Source organism: Gopherus flavomarginatus, chromosome 2 (assembly GCF_025201925.1).
Source record: "Gopherus flavomarginatus isolate rGopFla2 chromosome 2, rGopFla2.mat.asm, whole genome shotgun sequence".
NCBI lineage: Eukaryota > Metazoa > Chordata > Testudines > Testudinidae > Gopherus > Gopherus flavomarginatus.
The window spans coordinates 92,137,004-92,160,935 of NC_066618.1; the positions used below are offsets into that span (position 1 = coordinate 92,137,004).

The 23,932-nt window shown below is 39.2% G+C and overlaps 1 protein-coding gene across 3 annotated transcripts in view; it reads right to left on the minus strand.

Moving 5' to 3' along the window:
* DPY19L1 (dpy-19 like C-mannosyltransferase 1) overlaps nt 1-23,932 on the minus strand; it is a 113,899-nt gene that overhangs the window by 81,778 nt on the left and 8,189 nt on the right. For all 3 annotated transcript variants that reach the window (XM_050937971.1, XM_050937972.1, XM_050937970.1), the window contains exons 5-8: nt 23,559-23,696; nt 19,764-19,884; nt 17,834-17,927; nt 4,115-4,172 (exon numbers count right to left, since the gene is read on the minus strand). In XM_050937971.1, the coding sequence (XP_050793928.1) occupies nt 4,115-4,172; nt 17,834-17,927; nt 19,764-19,884; nt 23,559-23,696 (411 nt within the window). The remainder of the gene's footprint in view (nt 1-4,114; nt 4,173-17,833; nt 17,928-19,763; nt 19,885-23,558; nt 23,697-23,932) is intronic.

The following is a 23,932-nucleotide window of genomic DNA, read 5'->3' on the forward strand; positions in this document are numbered from 1 at the left end:
CTGAAAGGTGCGGCTGGGCAAGGTGCCAATGGGGAGCCCTGGCAAAGAAGCCAGGCCCACAGCAGCAGAAAGAAGGAGCAGTGTTGGCTACCTCACTGCCCACTCAGATTTGGCCCTGCAACCCGTCATGACACTGAGGCAGACGATCAGATCAATATTGAGTGAGTGGCACTGCAACCTGGTGCATGGGAGTCACAGTGCCACTGAAGTTTGGCCCGTGGCTTCTCTGTCACGACAGGCAGACCTCAGGGCCAAAACTGAGTTGGTAGTGGAGTAACCAGCACTGCTCCTCCTCACCACAGCCATAGGGCTGGCGCCTGCATCAGGGCTCCCATACAAGGGGTATTCTTAGCTTTGCCCCATTTCCAGTGGCTGTGTCCCCTCTGCTCTTCCCGCAGGACTCACTAGCGACAGCCTCAAGACCTGCTAGTACAGGAGAGATGTGGTCAGTGCCCACATAGGGGAGCTGGCCAGGAGAAAGGTGGTGGGGAGGCCTGAAGGAGGCAGACACAAAGGGGTTTGGTTTTATGAACCTTTGTGAAAAATTTCTGTGTGCACCTCTAAAGTAGGAACTAATTGGAAAAGTCAAAGGACAGTGGTTAAGTTCCATGGTGGGGTGCGGCACATTTATACCTGTCTGCTACTCTTCGGAATCAGACGTTTTTAGAACTTGAGAAGCTGTGCCAGTCCCACACAAGTGAGAATCCTGCACAAATGATATCTTCAGAGAATAATTATTTTTGAACTTCCATTTGAAAGATATTTTATTAGCCATTTAACTCCTCGGGTTTTTAATTACTCTTAAAAACAAGACTGTTTCAATAACATCTGTCATCCATTATCAAGTAGTTAAAGAAGCTCTAATACCTTTACCAAGCTCATAGACCTTTACCAAGCTCAGCTGAGTAAACTGGAAAAGGCAAAACTAGTTTCAACTCAGGATGGAGCCATATTGCAACTAGATTCAATCTGAACGACAAGACACAAAGGTAAGCCAGGCAAACAACTATTACTAACCCTCCGTACCTGTTGTTCAAGGTGTGTTGCACATCTTGAAGTTGTACCTGCCCAGCAGGCCTGCTGGTTTGCGATCCTAAGCTGCAAACCCCCAGTAGAATAAACCTTTCTTACCTAATAAATCCAATTTCTTGGGGTCCTTTGCTATAGGTGTTGCACCTTGATGACCCTGCCTTTCTCTTCCATTGGTAGCAGATACCACCAGGGAGCCAGGTGCGGAGGGGTAAGATGAGTGTACAAGAACTCACAGCTATGGGCAGGCACAAAGTATTTCCGCTTAGCTCTTTCTAATATGGGGGGGAAGGGAAGCAGGAGTCTGCCACAGGGCTTTAATGGGGTCCATAATGGCCTCATTAAGAGGTAGGGCTACTTTTGATGGGCCTGCCACCACTAAAACATCAACTAGACTATGGGAGGACTCCTTCACTTCCTCTTGGTGAGCCCTATAGTCATCCTGGGGAGGTGACATGCCCGCTCCTGACATGGCCTCATCAGGGGAGGAGGCGGCCAGAACCAGCTGAGGACACTCTTCTTCCCTTTCCACATTGGAGGGTCCTGCAGAACCAGTTCCTGAAACTCAGCACTGAGTTCAGTACCCAAGTCTGGACTGGGCGTTGCCCAATGGGGTGGTGGTGCTCTTCTTTCGGAGGCCACCAAATAGCAGCATCTTGAATAGGATCACTTAATTGAGGGAAACCCCCACAGGTTCCAAAAGGTACTCGGTGCCAAATCTGACCAGTTCAGCTTGGAGGAAGGTCTCAACACCGCCTCCATGAGTAAAAACTTCAGCCTGGCCTCCTCGTTCTTCTTCATGCGATCTGGCAGCCGTCCCTGACGTGCGCCTCTCCCCAGCACTTCAGGCAACTAGCGTATGAGTCACTTGGAGATACAATATTGTTGCAGGAGGCAAAGAGTTGGAAGCCCAGTGACCAGACATGCCTCAGCACCAGGTAACGGACCAAACTCCACTAACTAGCTGACCCTGACACAAACCACACCAAATTGACTAAAAACTGACTATTTACAACTATATACAATTATAGGAAAAGAAAGACCACTGAGAAAGCTTGCTGAAGCAAGAATAATTCCAGTGATTGTCATGGGCAGTAAGAAGGATCTGAGGAAGTGCAATGTCAGCTGGGTGCTTTATACAGGCACTATGTGTGCACAGCACCCCAGAGGACACTTGAGCTGCCCCAGTGGGTACCACTGAGGGGAAAATCTCTGATGACTGTGCTCAGGGCACACAAACACCTACAGTGCAATGCACACGTACAATCACTCAAAGAACACCACATGTTTCTAAGTAAAAAACCAGAAACATAGCCAAAGGGCACTAAAAATCATTTATTCTTTCAAAACTCAAGAGATGACAATAATGGTAGGAAAAAAATCAGATATTTTGGATTAAACAAATTTTTCTAAAGCTTTTTTCAAAAGCTTAGCATAATTTTTCTGCATAGACAGACAGTTTCTAAATGATATGTTGCCTGATAAAGACTATAGTATACTAAATATTAGTCTACTGACAGAAAATACATTCAACTGCAGCTATCTGAACCCTGAATTATCTATTATGTATTCACTATCTACCCTTCCTGACTTTCAGATAACTAAAATGATATTGTATAAAGCAAACTTGCTCTATTTGTGTGTTTCTGAAGAAAGATATATTTTGTTTTGTAAAATTATGAGGGATTGTTAGAGGAGGTATCTGGAAGGATACTGATGGGCAACAGTGGTAATTGTCAAACAAACAAATTCATTGTGTGAGTGATTTTTAGAGGTCTGTACATGCATCTTGAGATTGAAAGGTGCAGTTTTTTAAACAGGAGAAATAAATAAATATTCTAGACGTCAGAATGAACACTTTTATTTATGAAATCTCTACTGACCAGAGGGTTCAAGCCACATTTCCAAGATGTTAAAACACCTAAAGATGCAAGTTCTCAGTGACATTTTCAAAAGCACCTATGCTGGTGAGGCACCTCACCTACTCACACGCTTTTGAAAATTCTACCAGGTGCCTACCTGCATCTTTAGCCACCTAAATACCTTTGAAAATGTGGTCTAAGTGCTGTATAGAATAACAAAACCGTATGAATATACATCAAACAACTCTATGTTCGGCACAAGAAAGTTAATGCAACATTAGGGACACATTTTAATAGTGCCAGTGATGGTATTCAAAGCTACAATTTTTGTTCTTACAGCAACAATAACTATGCAAACATAGTTTGAAATCCTGGCCTCTGAGAAGTCAATGGGAATTTTCCCCACTGACTTCATGGGGGCTAGGGATTTCACACATAGTGTTGTCTTCTGAATTTACTTCTTGGGTGGAGATGGAAATCAGTTTTTAGCTTCCTAATTTTTGTGCAATTAAAATCTCAACCTGACATATACATCAGGATATGTTTCTCCACAACCCATTTCCTATACCATCTCCTTTATACTTCAGAGGGAGAAAAGGGAAGTCAGAAGAATATTATTCAAACAAAAACCACCAACTACACTTTCATGGAAAGCTCTCACAATTATATTCAGATAAACTTGCATGGATTATATTATTAGGCAATAAGAATGCTATTTATCTAAATTCAGTTTAAGGGCATTTAGAACAAACTAACCAAGAATGTTAAGCCAGCCTCAGAAAATAAGAAATGATTAACTAGTATTCATGTTTCTAGGTTACAACATTTCTTATACGTTCTACCTTCCCTCATTAAAAAAAAGTTAGCTGAAAGAGAAATAACATCAGTGCACAATATTAGTTACTGAGACAGATGTTTAGTTATGAAGGAGTTTAAAATAGGGGATTTCTATTAAGGAGTTTATCCACACATATGTATACGGGAAGTGAAAACTTGAAATTCAGTGAAAAAAAAGCTGTTTCTATAATGGTATCTTAAATACCACAAAAAGTTTACATTCACAGGTACTTTCAAAATACTGCATATTTTTCTTTTCGATAATGTTTTCTTACCTTTAAGCATAGGCTAAGATATAAACTACAAGCATTCTCTATTTTCAAGTAAAAATCATACACTTGATTTAGTCTAAAACAATCAAAAATGTCAAAGTCTAAAAGACCTACCTCTCCATGATTGAAAAAGTAGCACAATACCGTAACTAGGCCTCCTAGACGGCTCCCACTGTGAAAAGAAAAGGAAAAGTGAGTGCAACAGAATTTCATAACGTTCAAATAATATCTTCCGAAACCCAAAATCACAAGATTTGTCCACACCCCAGAATATTTAATCTTTCGCTTTTAAACCCAAAGTGACAGACTTTATATATATATATTAAAAAAAAAAAAATATATATATATATATATATATATTTTTTTTTTTTTTTGAGGGGAGGAGGTAGAAGAGAGAATTACAATGTAAACCAGTTAAGAGCCTAGATAGGCAGCCCATATTAGATTTAGAACAGTCCACCCTTGTTCTGCACCCTTGTATTGCATCTCTTTCCTGCAGAACTCCTCTGAATTTTCCTTACCATTAATACACATCCAGTGGAATAATCTGTTTACCTAGCTCTACTGCAGGCTTTCCTCTTAGACCAATATTTTTAGAGGCAGCAACTAATTATCTGTTGGTCTTTAAGATGCCACCGGATTCCTCGGCGTTTTTTTTGCAACTAAATTAGGTGTTCCTCATTTTCTTAGTGTCCAAAACTTGACATATCCAGAGCCTGATTTTCAGAAGTGCTGAGCATTTGCAACTTCAGCTGATGTCAACAGGAGCAGCAGATTCTCAGCACCTCTGGGGAAAAAAAATAATTGGGTCCTAGGTGTCTCAGTTTGGGCACCCAAAAAATGGACACTCAAAGTTGGTGGACACTTTTGCAAATTTTGGTCTGAATCTGTGCCTTGTGATGAACTGAGGCTCTCTCTGTACAACTTATGAATTCTGGTTGATATTGTGAAGTTCTATTACAAAAACCTGATGTATTATGAGTACCTATATGTATACAGATACCATTGCTGACAGGTCCTATAGCAGGTACACACCAGACAGATACCATGAGGAATGTTTAAGACTCAATGACTAAAGCTGTGAGTCTGTCACAGAGGTCTCAGAAGTCATGGATTCTGTGACTATCCTGGACCTCCGTGACTTCTGCAGTGGCACCAGTGCGACTGACCTGCCACTGCTGGGGCAGTCTTGGGCCAACCCCCACCCCCGCAACGCTCCTGGGCTGCCAGCGAGCACCGTGGCGCCCCCTCTCCAGAGCACCTGAGATTTAGTTATATATAGTACAAGTCATGGACAGGTCACAGATCGTGAATTTTTGTTTATTGCCCGTGACCTGTCCATGACTTTTGCTAAAAATACCCATGACTAGATCTTAGCCTTATCAATGACCATGTTCAGGTGCAAACACCTGGGACAATGGGCAAGCTGCACTCTTAAAAAAACCATGTTAGTTGACTCCTCAGAAAGGAGAGGGGAAGGGAGAAGCAGTGCAAACTTACCAGTAGAAGAACAGGCCAGCTGACCAGGAGGGGTTTAAACATACAGGCACACAGGAACAAAGGGTGTGACAGGAAGAGGAAGCCTGGGGAATGAGGAAGGTTGCACAAGCTGGGTATATAAGAGGAAGAAATGCAGGCTGTTGCATATGGATAGTCTGAGGAGGGGGCTTCCTGAATGCCTGCTGCCTTCTGTACCCATATGGTTCCCCAAGGGCTCACAAAGGAAGGGTGAGCTAGTGAGGAATATTGTGGTTTCAGATGTTTGTTATTTTGTCTGACCTGTACTATCTGGTGCTTTACATGATTAAGTAAAGAGCATAAATGTGTTAGGCCCTGTGCAATGTATGAGTGTGTGTTCAGTTTCACAACTGCTGCACGTTCCTGAGAGTTAAAACGTAACTAGAAGCTTCACATCTTTTGGGAGGAGTCCTTGGAGAAGGGTATGTTTAAGTAACTGGGTTATCTCAGGGGCCAGCATTCGTCAGGGGGCCTAGGACAGATGAACTGAGATCCATCCTTTCCATGAAAGCATAACAGACTGAGTCTGTGCCCAGGAAATGTGCCAGAGGAGCCAAAGGAGGAAACAGGGCTGCAGCCCACTGAGACCTTGTAAGAATCCAGAGCAGCAGAGGCTTGGATTTCACTCACAACAGCCCTAGTGAATGGCATGAGGTGCCACTTGCTAGGATATGACACACCTCATTTTCCCATTTGTAAAGTGAGGGATAATATTTCCCTACTTCAGAGGTATTAAGATGATAAATTCATTAACGTTTGGGAGGCACTCAGGTGGCCATGCTAATGGACACCACAGAAAAGTTCACGAAAAAAAAGCAATGTCATATTCATCGCAGCATTTGGATGGCATGAAGTAAATGAGGCATGGGTTGAGTATAAAGTATAAAGAGAAATCATTACCAGCTGCCTCCTTTGCTGAGCACAGTACATCCTGTGCCTTGAATGAGATGTAAATAGATTGTCATAATGAATATACGCAAGGGGCAGAATTAAGATTGCTCTGACTACATGAAATACTTCGCAGCCTTCTCATCGTTCTTTCACATTTTTTCTAAATGGAGTATAATACAAACAGAGTTCCATGGGAGTGGAGTCATGTGAAAACCATCAGCCTATAAGCTAAATTATCTCTTTCCTCAGCAATGACAGAATGCACAAAAGCCTAACTGAAAACCTGTAACAAAGGCTCAGTCCGGCCATTATGATCATCTAGTCTGACCTCCTTTGCAGGACACCGTACTCCACCCACTCAATTCCTGTAAGTCCTCAAATCATGATTTAAAGACTTCAAGTTACAGAGAATTCAACATTTACACTAGTTTAAACCTGCAAGTGACCTGTACCCCAGTGCAAGTGACCTGTGCTGCAGAGGAAGACAAAAACAAAAACGAAAAAAACAGGGTCTCTGCCAATCTGACCCAGTGGAAAATTCCTTTCCAACCACAAATATGGCAATTAATTAGACCCCTGAGCATGTGGGCAAGACCTACCAGCCAGACACCTAGGAAAGAATTCTCTGTAATAACTCAGAGCCCTCCCCATTTAGTGTCCCGTCTCCAGCTGTTAGGGATTTTTGCTACTGGCAGTCGCAGATGGGCCACATGCCTTTGTAGGCAGTTCCATCAGACCATGCCTTTAATAAACTTATCCAGCTCAGTCTTGAGGTCATTTAGGATTTTTCCCCACTGCTCCCCTTGGAGGACTGTTTCAGAACTTCATTCCTCTAATGGTTACAAATCTTCACCTAATTTCGAGCCTAAAGTTGCTGATGGCCAGTTTATATCCATCTGTTCTTGTGGCCACATGGGCACTTATGTTAATTAATTTCTCTCCCTCTCTGGTATTTATTCCTCTGATGTATTTAGAGAGAGCAATCATAGCTCCCCTCAGCCTTCTTTTGTTTAGGCTAAACAAGCCAAGCTCTTTGAGTCTCCTCTCATAATGTAGGTTTTCCTTTCCTTGGATCATATCTGTTCCCTTCTCTGCACCTGTTCTAGCTTGAATTCATCTTTCTTAAACATGGGAGAGAACAATTGCACACAGTATTCCAGATGAGGTCTCACCAGTGCCTTATAAAATGGTACTAACACTTCTCTCAATCTCTCTACTAGAAATGCCTTGCCTGATGCATTCCAGGACTGCATTAGCCTTTTTCTCGGCCCCATCACATCGATGGCTCATAGTCATCTGTGATCAATCAAAACACCCAGGTCTTTCTCCTTCGTCACTTCCAACTGATACATCCCCAGTTTATAGCAAACATTCTTGTTCTCAGTTACTAAATTCATGACCTTACACTTTGCACTATTAAATTTCATCCTATTTTTATTACTCCAGTTTACAAGGTCATCCAGATCTTCTTGTAGGATATTCTAGTCCTCCTCTGTTTTGCCAATACCTCTCAACTTTGTGTTATCCACAAATTTTATTAGCACATTCCTTGCTATTGTCAAAAATAAGACTACATTTTTAGCTTGAAGCCTACCCAGTCATATGTTCTGGAACACCTGCCAACTGAAATTATATTCAAAATTATTTCATAGGTTTATTCATGGTTCAAAGTATTGCATGCCTTCTGAAAATTCAGACTGATAAACTGTGCAAAGTGGAAACAGTTCTCATTTGAAGACAGATTTTAGAGTTTATAGAACATCATAAATGCTCACAGAAGATCTAAATGACTTCAAAGTTTCATTTACAAACATGTATCCAAACAAAACAATAAAAGGTATAAAGGTCAGCACAAAGACAACAGTAGCGGTGCCGAATATATATAAATAACATTGATATCTTCCACACTAATAGAAATTTCTGCTACAATTAATGATAGCAAGTGTTTGCAAAGGCACCTGGATATATGTTGAGAAAGAATACTAGTCAAAACCTGTCAATTGTTTGATATTTTAAGTCAGAAGCTAAAAAGCAAAGACTGCATCTGAAAAACCAACAAGATTTGCAAAATTTATGATTGAAAGCAGTGTCCAACTGAGTAGATACAAGTAGTGTAGCTCCGTTGACTTCAGCAGAGTTATGCCGATTTATATCAGCTGAAGGATCTGGCCCCACTTTCATAGCTAACTGGTTGAAAATGGTGAGTAATTTTCCAACCATAATAGAAATTGCTTTATTGAGAACCTGAGTAACAGGTTTACAATTTCTAAATTAGCAGAAATGGAAATTAGAATGTACACTTTATCAACACTCTGAAAAAATATAACTTTATTTTGCAAACCTGTTGTGGAAAAATTGTGTAATTCAGGAGATATTAATATTGATTTCTGGCTTTCCAAAGTTAACCAAACCATATGGTTTTCTGTGAAACAAGGTATACGAGCAGAAGTGAGAAAGAATATGTGTTATCATTCAAGATATAGCGCATGAGTAAAAAATTAAAAACAAAGGAAAAACTAGCAATAGCACTGAAGCAAACAATAATCCTAGGATTTTGTAACTGAGCCATGTGCACAGACATTCACATTTTATAGCATAGCCAGTGGTGATGGGATGAAGCAATGGACGGTTCTGAGGAATATTAATGGGAGAAAGGAACTTTGCAACACACCAGCTGCACGCTGCCAGTTCAAAGCCAGAGGCAATCCAAGACCTGTTTATTGGCTTCCACAAAACTAATTTTGTGGTCACAGCCTATTCTGACAGAAATGTAATCATATTGTCAGAAAAATATCACCACAATAAACAAACAAACCAAAAAAAAACAACCCCCACACATCCTTGATACCAGTCTCAACTGCAAGGTCAAAGTTTGAATGGTCATGGATACAGAAGACCCTCTTAATCACAAGGCAATCTGTCCCGATCAGAGTTGAAGCAAGCTGACAGGGCAGTTGGGGATCTTGTACTGTTAATGCTTTAGTTGTACCTCTTATATAGAGGACTTCAGTTTTCAGGACCATTATTTCTGTACTTTTCATTAGCACTAAATTCTCTCTCATGAGTTAAAAGGTATAATGAAAGAAGATTAAAGGAAACAAGACAAACAAGAGAAAGCAGTAGAATCTGGGAATACTTAAGTCACCATATTCCAATATGGACTTAAATATAAATAGGAAAATTAAGTTTTCCACAACTCTATATTGGGCAGAGAGTAACACCCTGTATACAATATTGTAACTACATATGGTTCTCTTCATGTATGTGTAAGTTTTTGGGGAATGTGATGGGTGACCACCCCACACTCACCCTGAAGGGGTTAATGGAGGCCAGATGGGCCAATTAACTATTAGGCTGAAGGTTGACAGGAAAGCCCTTAATAGGGGAAGCTCACCTGTGAGGGAACAGGCAGAACTTCTATAAAACCAGGAAGCTGACAGCAGGAAAGAGGCAACAGGAAGGTAGTCTGCAGTCACTCCCTGGGAGAAGGGAGGTGGGTTTGGGGGCTAGAGAGACAAGTAGCCCAAGGTTGCTCCCTGGGAGAAGGGTGTTGAGAAGCTAGGAAACCCACAAGAGTGGGGAGAGCCAGGAGGTAAAAATGCAGCCCAAGGAGTAAACAGCATGGTTGGGGACTGAGCAGACCTTGGCTGTGTGTTGTACAGACCCTCGGCTGGAACCTGGTGCAGAGGGCAGGCCTGGGTTCCCTTACCCACTACTGGGGAAGTGGCACTGGTGGGGCAGCGAAATGGAAGATTCCCTTGGTCACTGTGGGAGTGACAGAGACTATGAAGGACTATATCTCGGAAAGGGGTGAAAAAGAGTGAATGAGCTGGCAGGAGGGCCAAGTCACGAAGAGAATATCGTGGTTCCAGGAACAAGAAAGAAAGAAAGAAAGAAACAGCGTGAGACTGTAGGAAGTGGCATTGACCTCATAAGCTAATTCCCTGAGGCTAGGACAAGGCCATTCAAGCTTATTAGCGAGTGGAGCATCTTGTCACAGGGAAAGAGGGTTAATGAAATCATGACAGTCTTCTCCAGACTGTTGGGCTCCTCTACATTAAAATACAAAAGCAACATTTACGAACACACATACAAAAGAATAGTAAATGTCTATCCATCTCTGTCTCTCACACACACCTCCTCCCTACCTCTTGGGAAGAAGGAGGATGCTGTCTATCTGTGATATCAGTCTCTGCCTAGTAAGTGTGACAAATGGGGGGCGGCTTCTGAGTGAGAGAATAAACTCAATTTTTGTGCTCCATATATCAGATATTCCTAGTTTCTCCAAGGCACTGTCTTGCAACTCTACCCTTTCTTCCACAGCAGCCTGGCAATTACAAGGGGCATATCCACATCACTCTACATGACTTTTCCAATCCCCATTTTGGATCTTTTTCACCAAAGATGAGAAAGCACCTGCCTTTCCTCATTGTTCTGCCAAAGATAAACAGCAGAGTGAAACTGACATGATTACCCATGCTAGTGCTGCACATAAGGTTTTGATTAGGTTTCACTTCGTAGAACTGTGAGCGGTAGCAGAGGTATGGTGGTATTGTGGCTGCAGATGCATGATAAAGTATATATTCAGTCAGCTAATATTTCCAAAGTTATCTTTGCAACCAGAAGGCCTAGATATTATTTTTAGTGAAATCTTTACACAATTCTGGGAAAGGGGTGGCAGTGATCCTCCTCTCTTTTCAGAAAAGCCTTCTATTAACGCACAGTGAATAGGTGAGAAAATTTTTCAATCCGATCAACATTAGTCTGATATATCCTAACACCTGGGTGTACTTGCTGTTATAATGTGAAGTTTAAGTAAACAAAAACAAATCAATAAAATACAAAAAAAAAGACTATAACCAAAATATTAAAGGCTGTCTGAAAATGTATTTTTCTTTTAAACTTAATAATCAAATGCCCAAACAGAAAATGGCATTTGAGCTACTTAAATATGCTTTTTCTACATTTTTAATGTTTACCCTTCACCTTCTTCTCATGTGACACCTGTGTGTGCTCATCAGATTGTCATATCCACAACAAAATATTGCTAGAACATGCATGCTACTGAAAAAAAAACCACCACTGTCTCCGTCCCCACCCCTCCCACACCCTTTCCTATGCTTAATATTCTATTCCTACAAGGCAAACATCAGAAAAATTTAAGGGGAAAGTTACAAACTATCTATGTGGAACAACTGTATGCAAGTTCAGTTTTTAAATGTTTTGATAAATATCTGATACCTTATTTTATATCCCATAAAACTGGGATAGAAGGTGAAATATTAGTTTTGTGTTCTAAATTGAACTGATGAATTACCAATTTGATAGGGAAAGCAAAAAATATGGAAGGCCGCAGTTTTTCTGAGTACTTATCTGAAAGTAAGCCACCAGATAATTTTCAAACACCGCCTTCTAGAAGATTAAAGGAACAATAATAAAAAAAATTAAACTTCTCTGTTTAACACAACCAACTACATTTCAATATTAGCATTTTTGTGCCAATGATCTCTTATACCTAATCTAGGATTCTGGTACCTAACTTTCACTCTTAAGGAAAAATAGCCAACGTTATAATTAAAGTCTTAAATTAGTTTTCACATTTCTTGTACACAACATACATTTGCAATTCTTAGATGCTGCATCTTGAAAACCTGAGGCTAAGATGGAAGTTACTTTTTGTGATTAACCATTTAGAAGGGGCCTATAATTGACTGAACTGACTTTTGTTGGCTCTAGAGTCTCATTTGTTCAACAGAAAAACTTAAGGGCCTGATTCACTACTCCAGTTTTACATCAAAGTGACTTGATTGAAATAAAATCCAGTGGTTTCAGTGGAGTAACAGCAGCACATAATTGAAGTGCAACTGTACTCACAGTGCAACACCCAGCTTACTGATGCATCAAGAACAAGTATCTCCTATCTGCAATATCCCAGAGAAACTGCCAGTATCCAACAGAATACTAATACAGTATTTCAAAGGAAAATTGCCAATGCAGAATAGTCAGAAAGGAAAGTAGTATTGTGTGTCCAAACATGAACAATGTTTCAACTAAGAGGGAAACTTCCTTCTGGGTGTTGAAATGGACTCCTGATACCAATACTTTCAGTGGTACAAAGCTGAGCCAAAAGACAAAGAAATTTCTCACCCAGAATTTCCAAAGTCATTGATCACTGAATTTCCTCATAAATTGACTAATATGTGAGTATATTATATTAATATGAACAGTGAGCTACAGTAGAGTGGTAATACCTAGATCAAACTTTTTGGTGACAGAAGCCCAGGCCTCCTTCATTGAGGTCAGTCTGAGTTGTTGCCAGTACCTTCAACTTAGGGTGACCAGACAGCAAATGTGAAAAATCGGGACGGGGTGAGGAGTAAAAGGAGCCTATATAAGAGATCAAAAATCTGGACTGTTCCTATAAAATCAGGACATCTGGTCACCCTACATCAACAAGACCACAAATGATCCCCATACTTGTTGCTTTTATGTTATAATTTTGTTACTCTATATTCCCTCTATTATTTCCCCCCCAAAAAACCCAAAGTTGCTGCAAATAAATACCATACTAACATTCGATGACTTTGTTAGCATGGTATTGTTTGACAAAAATCATCTTCACATTAAACCACTTGAACAAACCTAAAGACCAAACAAATTTGTTTTAAAGTAGGCGAATGTTACACCAAAACGTTAGTACTAAATCTAGTACTGAAACAGACTGACTAAAAAATAATCTGATGTGGACAAAAACAGTGTTAAGCAGCTACACAGTACGTTCTGTTTTTCTGGAAATATGGAAGTACTACAGCAGTGCCCTCTTGTGTTGCTGTACAGTAATAAGGTCTTCATTTTCCTAGAAAATAGTGTTTACTGCTTTATAATTCAGAAATATAATTGTGCTGTGGGTCAAAAGAGAGATAGGAAGGTTTAGCTCTGGAGTAATTTTTTTTAAACCAGTACTATTTACATTAATTTTGGAGTTTTGAAGTTACAAGAGTACAAAACCTGTCCAAGAATAAACAGTGGTTATTTTGAAAGCACTTTGTCTTTAAACAGCTCAAAAAATTGCTGATTTTAAAAATGAAATTTTGTAAGCTGCAAAATTAGTCCACAACATGGACTTATGTCTTGGGAAATTATTGTAAACATGATCAGGATATTAAACATTTACAGATCTTGAACACAGTTCACACTTTGAAAGTATTTTCCTTTGTGTTTTTAGTTTGCATACTTTCTGTCCAATTGTTAACTAGCTCTTAAATTATGCAGTATACAATTTTAAAATACAAAAACTAATTCTGCTGACCAAACAAAGGATAAATCCTAGTTTATTTTTTGTTACAATAAAAAGCAATAAAATAATGCAGTTTAAAAAAAAAACTCCTGTAGAAGCAGTTAGGAGTTAAAAAAAAAAAAAAACACCAGATAAATACTCAAAGATCCTGGAACCACCAAAAACCGTACATCATGCAGAATCAATGAGGTCCGGGTACAACTCTGCGGGGAGAATTAAAAAAGACTCCTGTAGAAGCAGTTAGAGGTTTAAAAAAAAAAAAAAAAATCAGATAAATACTCGAAGATCCTGGAGCCACCAAAAACCGTAAGTCATGCAGAATCATTGAGATCCGGGTACAACTCTGTGGGGAGGATTAAACAAATCAACAGGGTGCTGAAACACTCACAAAAATAGATCTCCTATAGAACTACGCAATGCTGTATCTAAGATATAATCTTTCCATTACATTAATACTAAAAATGTCAAAATCAAAAAACACATGATTAACAAAGAAACAAAGGTGCTGCCTTCAGAAACAAATTAAAAATAAGAACTATGGAAAATAAAGATAAATATAGTTTAAGGAATATACTGAAAGTAAACAATCCATGATATAATACTACAGTGTAAGTATCAACTCTTAATTGCATTATGCATACTGTAGCATTATATATGCCTACCGGAAGCATTAGCTTCCCACAAGGGAAGACAGTTTAGAATACTGAAGCACAGAATAGTATTGAACTCCCAGTAAGCATAATCTTTTCCTGGAAAAAGTTATTACAGGGTTTGTTTGGGAAGAGTGTTGGGGGTCTTTCTTGGAGGAGAAGAAGGAAGGTTATATTTAAGACTTTGCTAACTTGGCGGTTTGGTAATAACAATGCCATACTACTATGCACAAGTTGCAGAAGGGGGACAGCACACACATGCACATTAAAAAAAAGGATAGGAACTATACACACTGTGGATCTCTTGATCAAATACTGGGCTAGTGTTGAAGGAGGAGAGACACAAAATTAATTTTTTTCTGACTTTAAAAAATAGGCTCTTCAGCCGGAAGCTGCATACTACAGGTTTCTGAAACCTAGAAATTTTAGTTTTATTATTTAAATTAATTAAGTCATATTTATGAGTGTTCTGTACTGAAATAAGAAAGACCTGATTAGGTAGGTTTCAGTTGGCCACTTGCTGGTTGCAATGAAGGGACTGCTATTTTGACTTCCCAGATACGATACGCTGAAGTTCAGAGACAATTAATTAAAGAAAAATTATTTATAATTATTCAAGGTAGTGGGAAGAACATAAAAAATAAGCTATAGTTTAGAGGTAGCGGAGGGAGTAGGGCAAACAGTGGTAACTCCTTGAGGTACAACACAAGGCCTAAATTTTCTGTTCTTCACCGCTTTGGCTAGAGGCGTAGAAGGACTGAAACCCCCACAAATTGCACAGGCACTAGAGCAGGTACTTTCCATTATCCAAAAGCAACTCTTCAGTCAGTTGAAAGAGCAAAAAAGAGAGAGAGCCAAGATCTCACTGCTGGGGCAGCGGAAACAAAATTAACAGGGTCCTTCCAGGTTCTCCATGTTCTGGGGCACCCTACAAACAGAATCATTTCCATCCTACAACCAGAAAAGTTCCTGCAAACTATTTCGTGAACAGAAGTTAGCATGGAGGAAGACTGATAAGCTTCTTCTGGTGGTTAATTGAGCTTCTGCTCTCACTTCCTCAATCACTGATTAGCCAAAACTGCCAACCTGATTCTATGCAGTGTAGTTGTAGCCATGCACAGACCCAGGATATTAGAACGACAAGGTGGGCAAGGTAATATCTTTTACTGAACCAGCTTCTGTTGGTGAGCAAGACAAGCTTTCATGCCACACAGACCTGAAGAGGAGCTTTATGTGGCATGAAAGCTTGTCTCTCTCATCAACAGAAGTTGGTGTAATAAAAGATATTACCTCACCCAACCTAATTCTAATCACTTCAGAATGGTCTGCCCTTTGATTTTTCATTTCTCATGCAGATGTATAAGCCCCCTCAATCTCCAAGTAGTCAAGAATTACAGCCATATCAGATTACCAATTGTTTATCTAGCCCATTGTCAGAGACAGGATACTGGACAACAACAAATGGTTCAGGGGAAAGGAAAAAAAAAGAAACCCCAGTGGACATTCATGGAATCATTTGCCATAGGGAAGTTTTTTTCCATAAGCCCTAGCAGCTACTGGTTGGCTTATGCCTTGAATAAGGAATTTAAACCCTTGTTTCATCATTTACCTTTTTTTTTTAATATGTATCTGTAAATGTATATATGAGAGTATGAATGCTCTCATACTCAATAAAAATGTCTAATACTACCAAGTTATTAGCTTCCATATCTTGTAGCAATTAATTCAATTGGTTGGCTATTAGGGAAAGGGGGAGGTTTTAAAAAAACATCCTTTCATCAGTTTTAAGTGTGTTGCTTTTTTATTTCATTGGATGATCTCCTATTCTTATATTATGGGAGAGGGAAAATAGGAGCACCCTATTTTCTCTCTGGCATTATTTTCACACTAATGATATACCATCTTCCTTTATAGAGGACAATGGAAAATCCGGAGGATCAGCTTTTTGAAGCTCAAAAGCAGCACTTGGTCCAATAAAAGATATTACCTACCCTATCTTGTATCTCAATAGAAAACACTTCAGAAATCTAAACTTCTATACAACTTGAACTGCAGGTGGCTTGTATTTAAATTAAACTATTTAATTTCACTACTGAATCTCTGAGTCCAACTCAGGAGACAAATTATTGAGAACTTAAAAGACAATAATGAGCTTTGAGTGACATTAAAATAAAATGTGGATTTCACTTTAAACTGCCTGCAGTATCCTCAACCTGACAGGCCTCCCTTGTACATAAAAGTTATCTGTTGCCTGAGAACATGCTGCATTCATCTATTAGAATATCAAATATACACACACACAAAAATCAGATGAACCTCTGTAGCACAGGAAATACAATATCACCCCTGAAATTTGAGTGCCCAGAGTGTAATGAGTCATTATCTCTATACCACCAGCCCATATTCAGAAGAGTACAGAAGCAGAAAAGCAAAGAGCAGAGAAGTAAAGTAAGAGACCAATTCATCTATTGCCCACTCAATTATTATTTGTTTTTGCACCAGTCTTATGGGAATAAAGGGAAGTACCAGCACATCATGTTCAATAGAAAAACAGAAGCGTAACCAAGTCCATTTTGGTTCCTGAATTGCGTACAGATACTGTAAATAAAAACAGAAATTCACAACAAGAGGAAATGTATGCAACTCTTTGTTTCTGTAAGATTGCACCAACTGAGAAGGAAAGAAACCTCAGTCGTATGGTTTTTAGATAAGTAGCTTAAGTCAAATGTGCACAGTATAGCTGCAACCAAAGCAAAATAAAACTCTGGATTTGGTTAGAGCAGGGGTTGGCAACCTATGGCACAGGTGCTGAAGGCGACACGCAAGCTAATTTTCAGTGGCACTCTCACTGCCTGGGTCCTGGACACCAGTCCAGGGGTTTCTGCATTTTAGTTTAATTTTAAATTAAGCGTCTTAAACATTTTAAAAATCTTATTTATTTTACATACAACAATAGTTTAGTTATATATTATAGACTTATAGAACGAAACCTTCTAAAAATATTAAAATGTATGACTGGCACACGAAACCTTAAATTAGAGTGAATAAATGAAGACTTGGCACACCACTTCTGAAAGGTTGCCAACCCCTGGGTTAGAGGTATAACTGAACATCTACATTTAAAAAGAAAATGTGTTACATTAAATAACTGAGTTGATGATGTCAAATGTAATTAAAAATGTATACTATCCTGCTTACTGATTTCCATATGCTATCTCCTTGATATTTTTATCTTCTCATATTTGCTTAGTTGTCATCCAAATTAAGGGATTAACCAGTTCCTCTACAAAAAGTGTATGTTGAATACTAACATGTAAATAATGCCTCAAAATAATTGCTTCACTGAATATCTCAAAAAACACATTTCTACTTTAAAAAGTTATTAAAATGTTTACAAACACTATAATTTTACTAAAAAACAAACACCTGTTACCGTTGAAATTACTTTCAATTACTTTCAAAGAATAACTGTCTTACCTTAGGTATGTGCCATATATGAAGAACAATGACATCATTACTCCATTTAAAAGAAAGATCACAGCAACATAAAAAGAAGCAGGGTCTCCCAATCCTAACAAACAGCAATTAACATACAGATATTGACAAAAATATACTAATAGGACAGATTGTAAATGTGTATCTACTCTAGCATCAAAAAGTCAGAACAACATGTTATATAGAATGTTACCTTACCACATGTATATAGAGAAAAATTAAAATAATTTATTTTTGGATATCTCCAAGCTAACTGTGGGAGTAGGTAAGAGGGCTGCACCACCAGAAAATCTGTGAATCAGATGCAGTCTCAAGGCATTCAAAAACAAAAAAAGTCCCACAATAAAGATAATTTAAATAGCCATGTTCAATACATAAGGGCTGGCAAGGAAAAGATGACACCCGGGTCTGCAGACATCATTCCCTACATGCTGAAAACATAGGAGGGAATTTCTTCAAAACTGAGGATGAATTGGCTGGCATGTATGGAAGCCCTGATAAGCATCACCACACTACCTCTTAAAGAAGTCAGGAGAATAATTCAAAATATCTTGCTTTTGATTAAGTTAGATAAAAAGTGAATTGTTCTGTCTCTGAATGGAATCATTATTTTTTGGGGTAGCTTAAGAATAATGAAGTACTAAAACAGTTACAGCAGAAGTGAATTAGGTTTCTCTTAATAGAGGGCAATTCATACATGCACAAATCCCACAATATACATTTACAATTCAAACTAATCAATTAACTTTTTATTCCATTACCAGTAGTTTTAACATTTACATTTATTTAAAAAACAAAACGATATACCTCTTAAGGTAAAATCCGATTTAAAGTCTGTTCCATAAAAGTTTTTAAAGATTTTTTTAATTAAATGTGAATCTTATTTATACAGCTCAGTTAAATTATAGCATATTTCTAAATTTCAAGAGACAAAATGAAAATGCTGTTTTACAAGACACCTTTTGTACGTAAGGTATCATAAAAAGGTCTCTCACACATTATCAAGCACATTCCTCCACATCTAAAACAGCAGTTGGTCATGCCCAAGCTCTGGGAACTAAAGATCAGATACAAGATCTTCACATCCGTTCCAGACCATTTAAACTGCGTGAAAGATCCCGATTACCCCAGGAGAGGATTCCCCCAGTGCAATCACTACAGAAAACACTATGGAAGGCTGCCTTCTGAAACTCCCTCACAAGCTCTGGTGTATGGGACGTGTAGAGGGCAGGGCCGCAGCACTACAGATATTTGAGTAGCAATGTTACCCAGACAGCAGCCCAGGGAGGCTTGTCTAAATTATGCCAGTGGCCACTGTGGCCCTCAGAGCAACCCAGAATTGGAAGGGCTCAAAGACAGCTTAAAACCAATTTAGGCTTACCTCCACTACAACAATTGATTGAGTTTATACCCTTGATTTACTGCACTCAAGCTAGCCAAGCTCAAGTGAGACGGACCAAAATGCAAAACACTCCACTTTCACAGTGGAATTTGGTTAGCAGCTGAGGAATTACAATTCGAGCTGCTGCATGCCCACTACATTACCAACTCCTGTGTACGCAGCATTGCTGCTTCAACTCAGCCTCCTCAACAGGCCCATTAACTCAAGCTAGACATTTTTGCACATGGACAAGAGTTGGGTTAGAGGCAAAACAAGTTATAGCTCAAGCTAGTGCTGCAGTGAAGACAAGCCCCTAGTTCTCACCACCTGGGCTGCAAGTTCTGTGCTATACCTCTACAACGCATAGCACAAAATCCCTCTTTTTCCATGTTTTTCATATGCTACGTCACAAAATTCACTAAAACACTGGCTTAACTAAATGAACATGAGTCAGTGATGAACACAAACGAACATTACTGATTCCAAAAGACATGCAAAACCACAAGAATACACTAAGTGAAAAAAACTTGCCTTCACAGCTTTCAACAGGACTAAGCCCTTCTCCTCTGTTTACAGTCCAGCATGTCTTGGTCTGAAGACCAATAAAATCCATTACCCCTGTGTATATGCGGTACCAGCTGGCTAGGACCACCTGTGTAGAAAATAGGATTTGAAGTTTCTAAGTAGGAACTTAGATCTAGAGATTAATACTATACCTAAGGCAGCCTTTCAAACAGCCAGGAACCAGTGAAATACCATGAAAGTGTTTCCAAGGTTCTACATTTTTAATTTCTACAAAACTAAGCATTTTGGGGATGATTCACTCTGAATACCAACATAGCTCTATTGCTCAGCATTAGTGTTAACACTATACCTGCTTAACATTGGAAGTCTATATACTCATCAACCTAAGGCAGTGGTTCTCAACTTTTCCAGACTACTGTACCTCTTTCAGGAGTCTGATTTGTCTTCCATACCCCCAAGTTGCACCTCAATTAAAAATACTTGCTTACAAAATCAGACCTAAAAATACACAAAAGTGTCACAGCACACTATTGCTGAATAACTGCTTACTTTCTCATTTGTACCATAACACTATAAAAATCAATTGGAATATAAATACTGTACTTACATTTTAGGGCACAGTATATAGAGCAGTATGAACAAGTCATTGTCTGTATGATATTTTAGTTTATACTGACTTCACTGGTGCTTTCTATGTAGCCTGTAGTAAAACTAGACAAATATCCAGATGACTTGATGTACCCCCTAGAAGACCTTTGCACACCTCCAGGGATACACATACCTCTGGCTGAGAACCACTGTATTCAGAACCATGCAGGAATTGGTATATTTGAACATTTTATTGAAAGAACTCTATGGGCCAACTTTGCATAGCAGATGTGTCTCAGATGGTCTCAAATTTTGCCCACAAAGTTGGCAAAACATGCATAGAACAAGTTGTCAAACAACCAAGTATCCAAATACCCTATTCACACCCCTCTAATATAAGATTGAATTCATCTGACCAGGATACCTCTAGATATCTGACACAGAGAAATGGTTAGCATGAAACTGAGATATCTCTTTAGTGAAAATAATCACACGGACATGAAGAATTGCATAATGTTCTTTACGGATCACTACGTAAGAAGGAGAACACAATAAAGCTACCTCTTGGCATGGCCAGAATAATAGTAATAGTAATGGACAAATCCTGAGTTCCGTATTCAGGTTTTTACTCCCTTCTTATTCAGGCTAATTCCTATAGAGAGAATTGGAATTTATCTAAGGATCTCAGAATTTGCCATAATACCACACTTCCATAGTACTGCCTTCCATTCAAAGATCTTAATGCATTTTACAACCAAGAATGAATTAAGCCTCAACACTCCTGAGAGATAGGAAATAGTATTATCCTCATTTTACAGATAGACAATCTAAGGCACAAAAGTCAAGGCAAGATAGAAAGTCTGGCTGAACTGAAAATAGAACTTAGGCTATTTATTACTGAAAGCTGTGCTTTAATCACGAGGCCATCATTTATTCAATTGCCATCACAAAGAACATCTAAACTGACCAGAGGAAAAACAAATTCTGATCTTCAAGAATGTCAGATACACTTATAATTAAAGTTCCAAGCAATGAAAACTGTGACATAAAAGGTAGATCAAAGAAAGATGCACTTCAGGGATCAATCCTGGCCCCACTGAAGGCAAGGGGAGTTCTGCCATTGATTTTAGAAGGGCTAGGATTTCAGCACAGGTTCCCCTTTTGTATGCACCAGAAGAAACAAATCAACTTAAATTCTTAAAAAGCACATTCCCCTTTTTGCAGAAACCTGAGACTTGTGAAGATTAGATTCCTTAGCTACCAAGTCTAATATCTCTCCAAGGACTAAATGGTCAACCAGACCTTAAAGAGCCACTGATAACTCATTTCATGATAAAAGTGTATCAGCTAATGTTACTGAGTGCTGCTGCACACTCAAATACTACAGAGGAGATTTTCAACCACCCTTGGTGAGGTAAGTATCTTAGCTGGGCTCCTTTGAAAATCTTGAAACACTCTGCTGTTTCAGCAATACTTCACAAGAAATTCTAAGTGACTTGGGGACGGAGGCTGCCCAGAGGCACCACGGGTGTTGGGGGAGGCAGGCAGCAGCACATGGCCCGGGACCCCCGCTGGTGCTGGGGGAAGAAGGGAGCAGGCGGTGGTGCTCAACCTGGGACCTCCACTGGTGCTGGGAGTAGGGGAGCCAGCGGGGTCTGCAAGTTCCCTACCTGGCTCCGTGCTCTCCCCACCTCCCCACAGCAGCAGCAGAGTTAGGGTGTGGGAGGGAGCAGGGGGTTGGGGCACGGGACAGGGTGAGGCAGGCTCTGGGTGGCACTTACCTGAGGGGCCATTCAGAGCCCACCTCATGCGATCCCGTGCCCCAATCTCCTACCCCCTCCCACACCCAAACTCTGCTGCTGGGGGGATGGGGGCGAGAGTGCACCAGCGGCATGCCACTGCAGAAGTCATGGAGGTCACGGAATCTGTGATAAACTCGCAGCATTACTAATGATTGATGGAAATGGAGGAAAATTAGATGCAGGAAAACCGCTATGTCAATCATACATCAATAGCCTCTTAGCTACCTGGACCATGTTCAAGTACTTTGTTAATGAAAGCTTGGGATTTGAGTTATGCCAACAAGATTCTGAAAGGATTTGAATGAATAAACTAGTCTACATTTCTTGCACTGTAGCCTATTCACGCTCTTATAGTGAACACCACCACTGTGTATCTGAATGACATGTCTTGATGTCCTCATTTAGGATACTTATTTGCCATCTTTCATTTTAACTACTAATTGCAGTTTAAATATACATATTCGATCAGGTAGGTCACTCTTTAGCTGAAGTCAAAATGCTCTACTGCTTCAGAATGAAAGGAACTTTGCATCACAACTTTGCATCATTTATATAACAATATATAAATGTTATACACTGGCATATTTTATAACCAAAGGAGAGGGAAAATGTACGAGGAACAAGGTTCCTATTTTGTATATAAGCTAGATTCATAAAAAACTTGATTCAGTCAGATAATGAAATAGTCTCAAATATTCGTAAATAAAAAGTAATAGCAGGCAATCTTCCCTAAGAGTTCCATGTTTTGCATTTATTTCTCAACATGGAAGTCAAACTATGATTCATAGATTAAGGTCAGGATCTAATCTAATCTCCTGCATACCACCGGCCAAAAATCCTCACTCAGTGATCTCTGCATCAAGCCAATAAAAAATTGTTATTTACTCTACAGTAACTGTAGTCCTTCAAGATATGTTGTTCACATGCACACAACCTGCTCACTAACAGTGCCTCCTAAACGGTTTCTTAAAGAAATGGTTGGTGATGTGAAAGAAACAGGTTACCCTGAGATTAAGCGGCATCACCAACCTGCCAGTCTTCAGTAGAGGGAAGAAAAACAAGAAAGCAAGGGAAGAATGAAAACAGATTGCAACTGAAGAGTGGAAAATTAAGGTGTGAAAAATGTCTACAGTTTGATTGACTGCTACCTGCTTGCAATCAGTGAGGGGGCACACACCAGTGGAAACCAAATCATAGAAACATATAATAGCTACCTAATTTAAACAAAGAAGTTACCATACAATACTTAAATTCAATTACAATATAATTAAATGTTTATTTCAGGGAATACTTCTTTCTGCCCTATAGCAGTATCACCCTTTTCAGCACAATCTTTACTTTCTAAATAAAACACTAGGACATTAACCAGAGTTTTCACAGAAACAGGTGCTCCTTTCAAAATATGGCTTACCTCTGGATAAAGATTGAACCTTTTTAATGTGTTAATCATCAGCGGATATTCGGTTAGTTTATCATTCATAATCATCCACATTCCATTCCAAAATGATGGTGCTTCAACAATGGTCTTGAAATAGGAATAATAAAGGCCCTAAAAGGATACATAACTTAGCAGAAATTAATCAGGTAGTACTATTTATATTGTCCTACATAAGATTCTCTCTTTTAAGTGGAATTCACTATTATAAGACTAAGACAAAGTTAGTCAGGACAACTATACAATTTTCCAAGTTTCTTCATGTTAATACCATTTTGAAACTCAGTTGTCCAAAACACCCAGAGAACTTCCATTTTGTCTCAAAAGAAGCATGAAATACTATAGAGAAA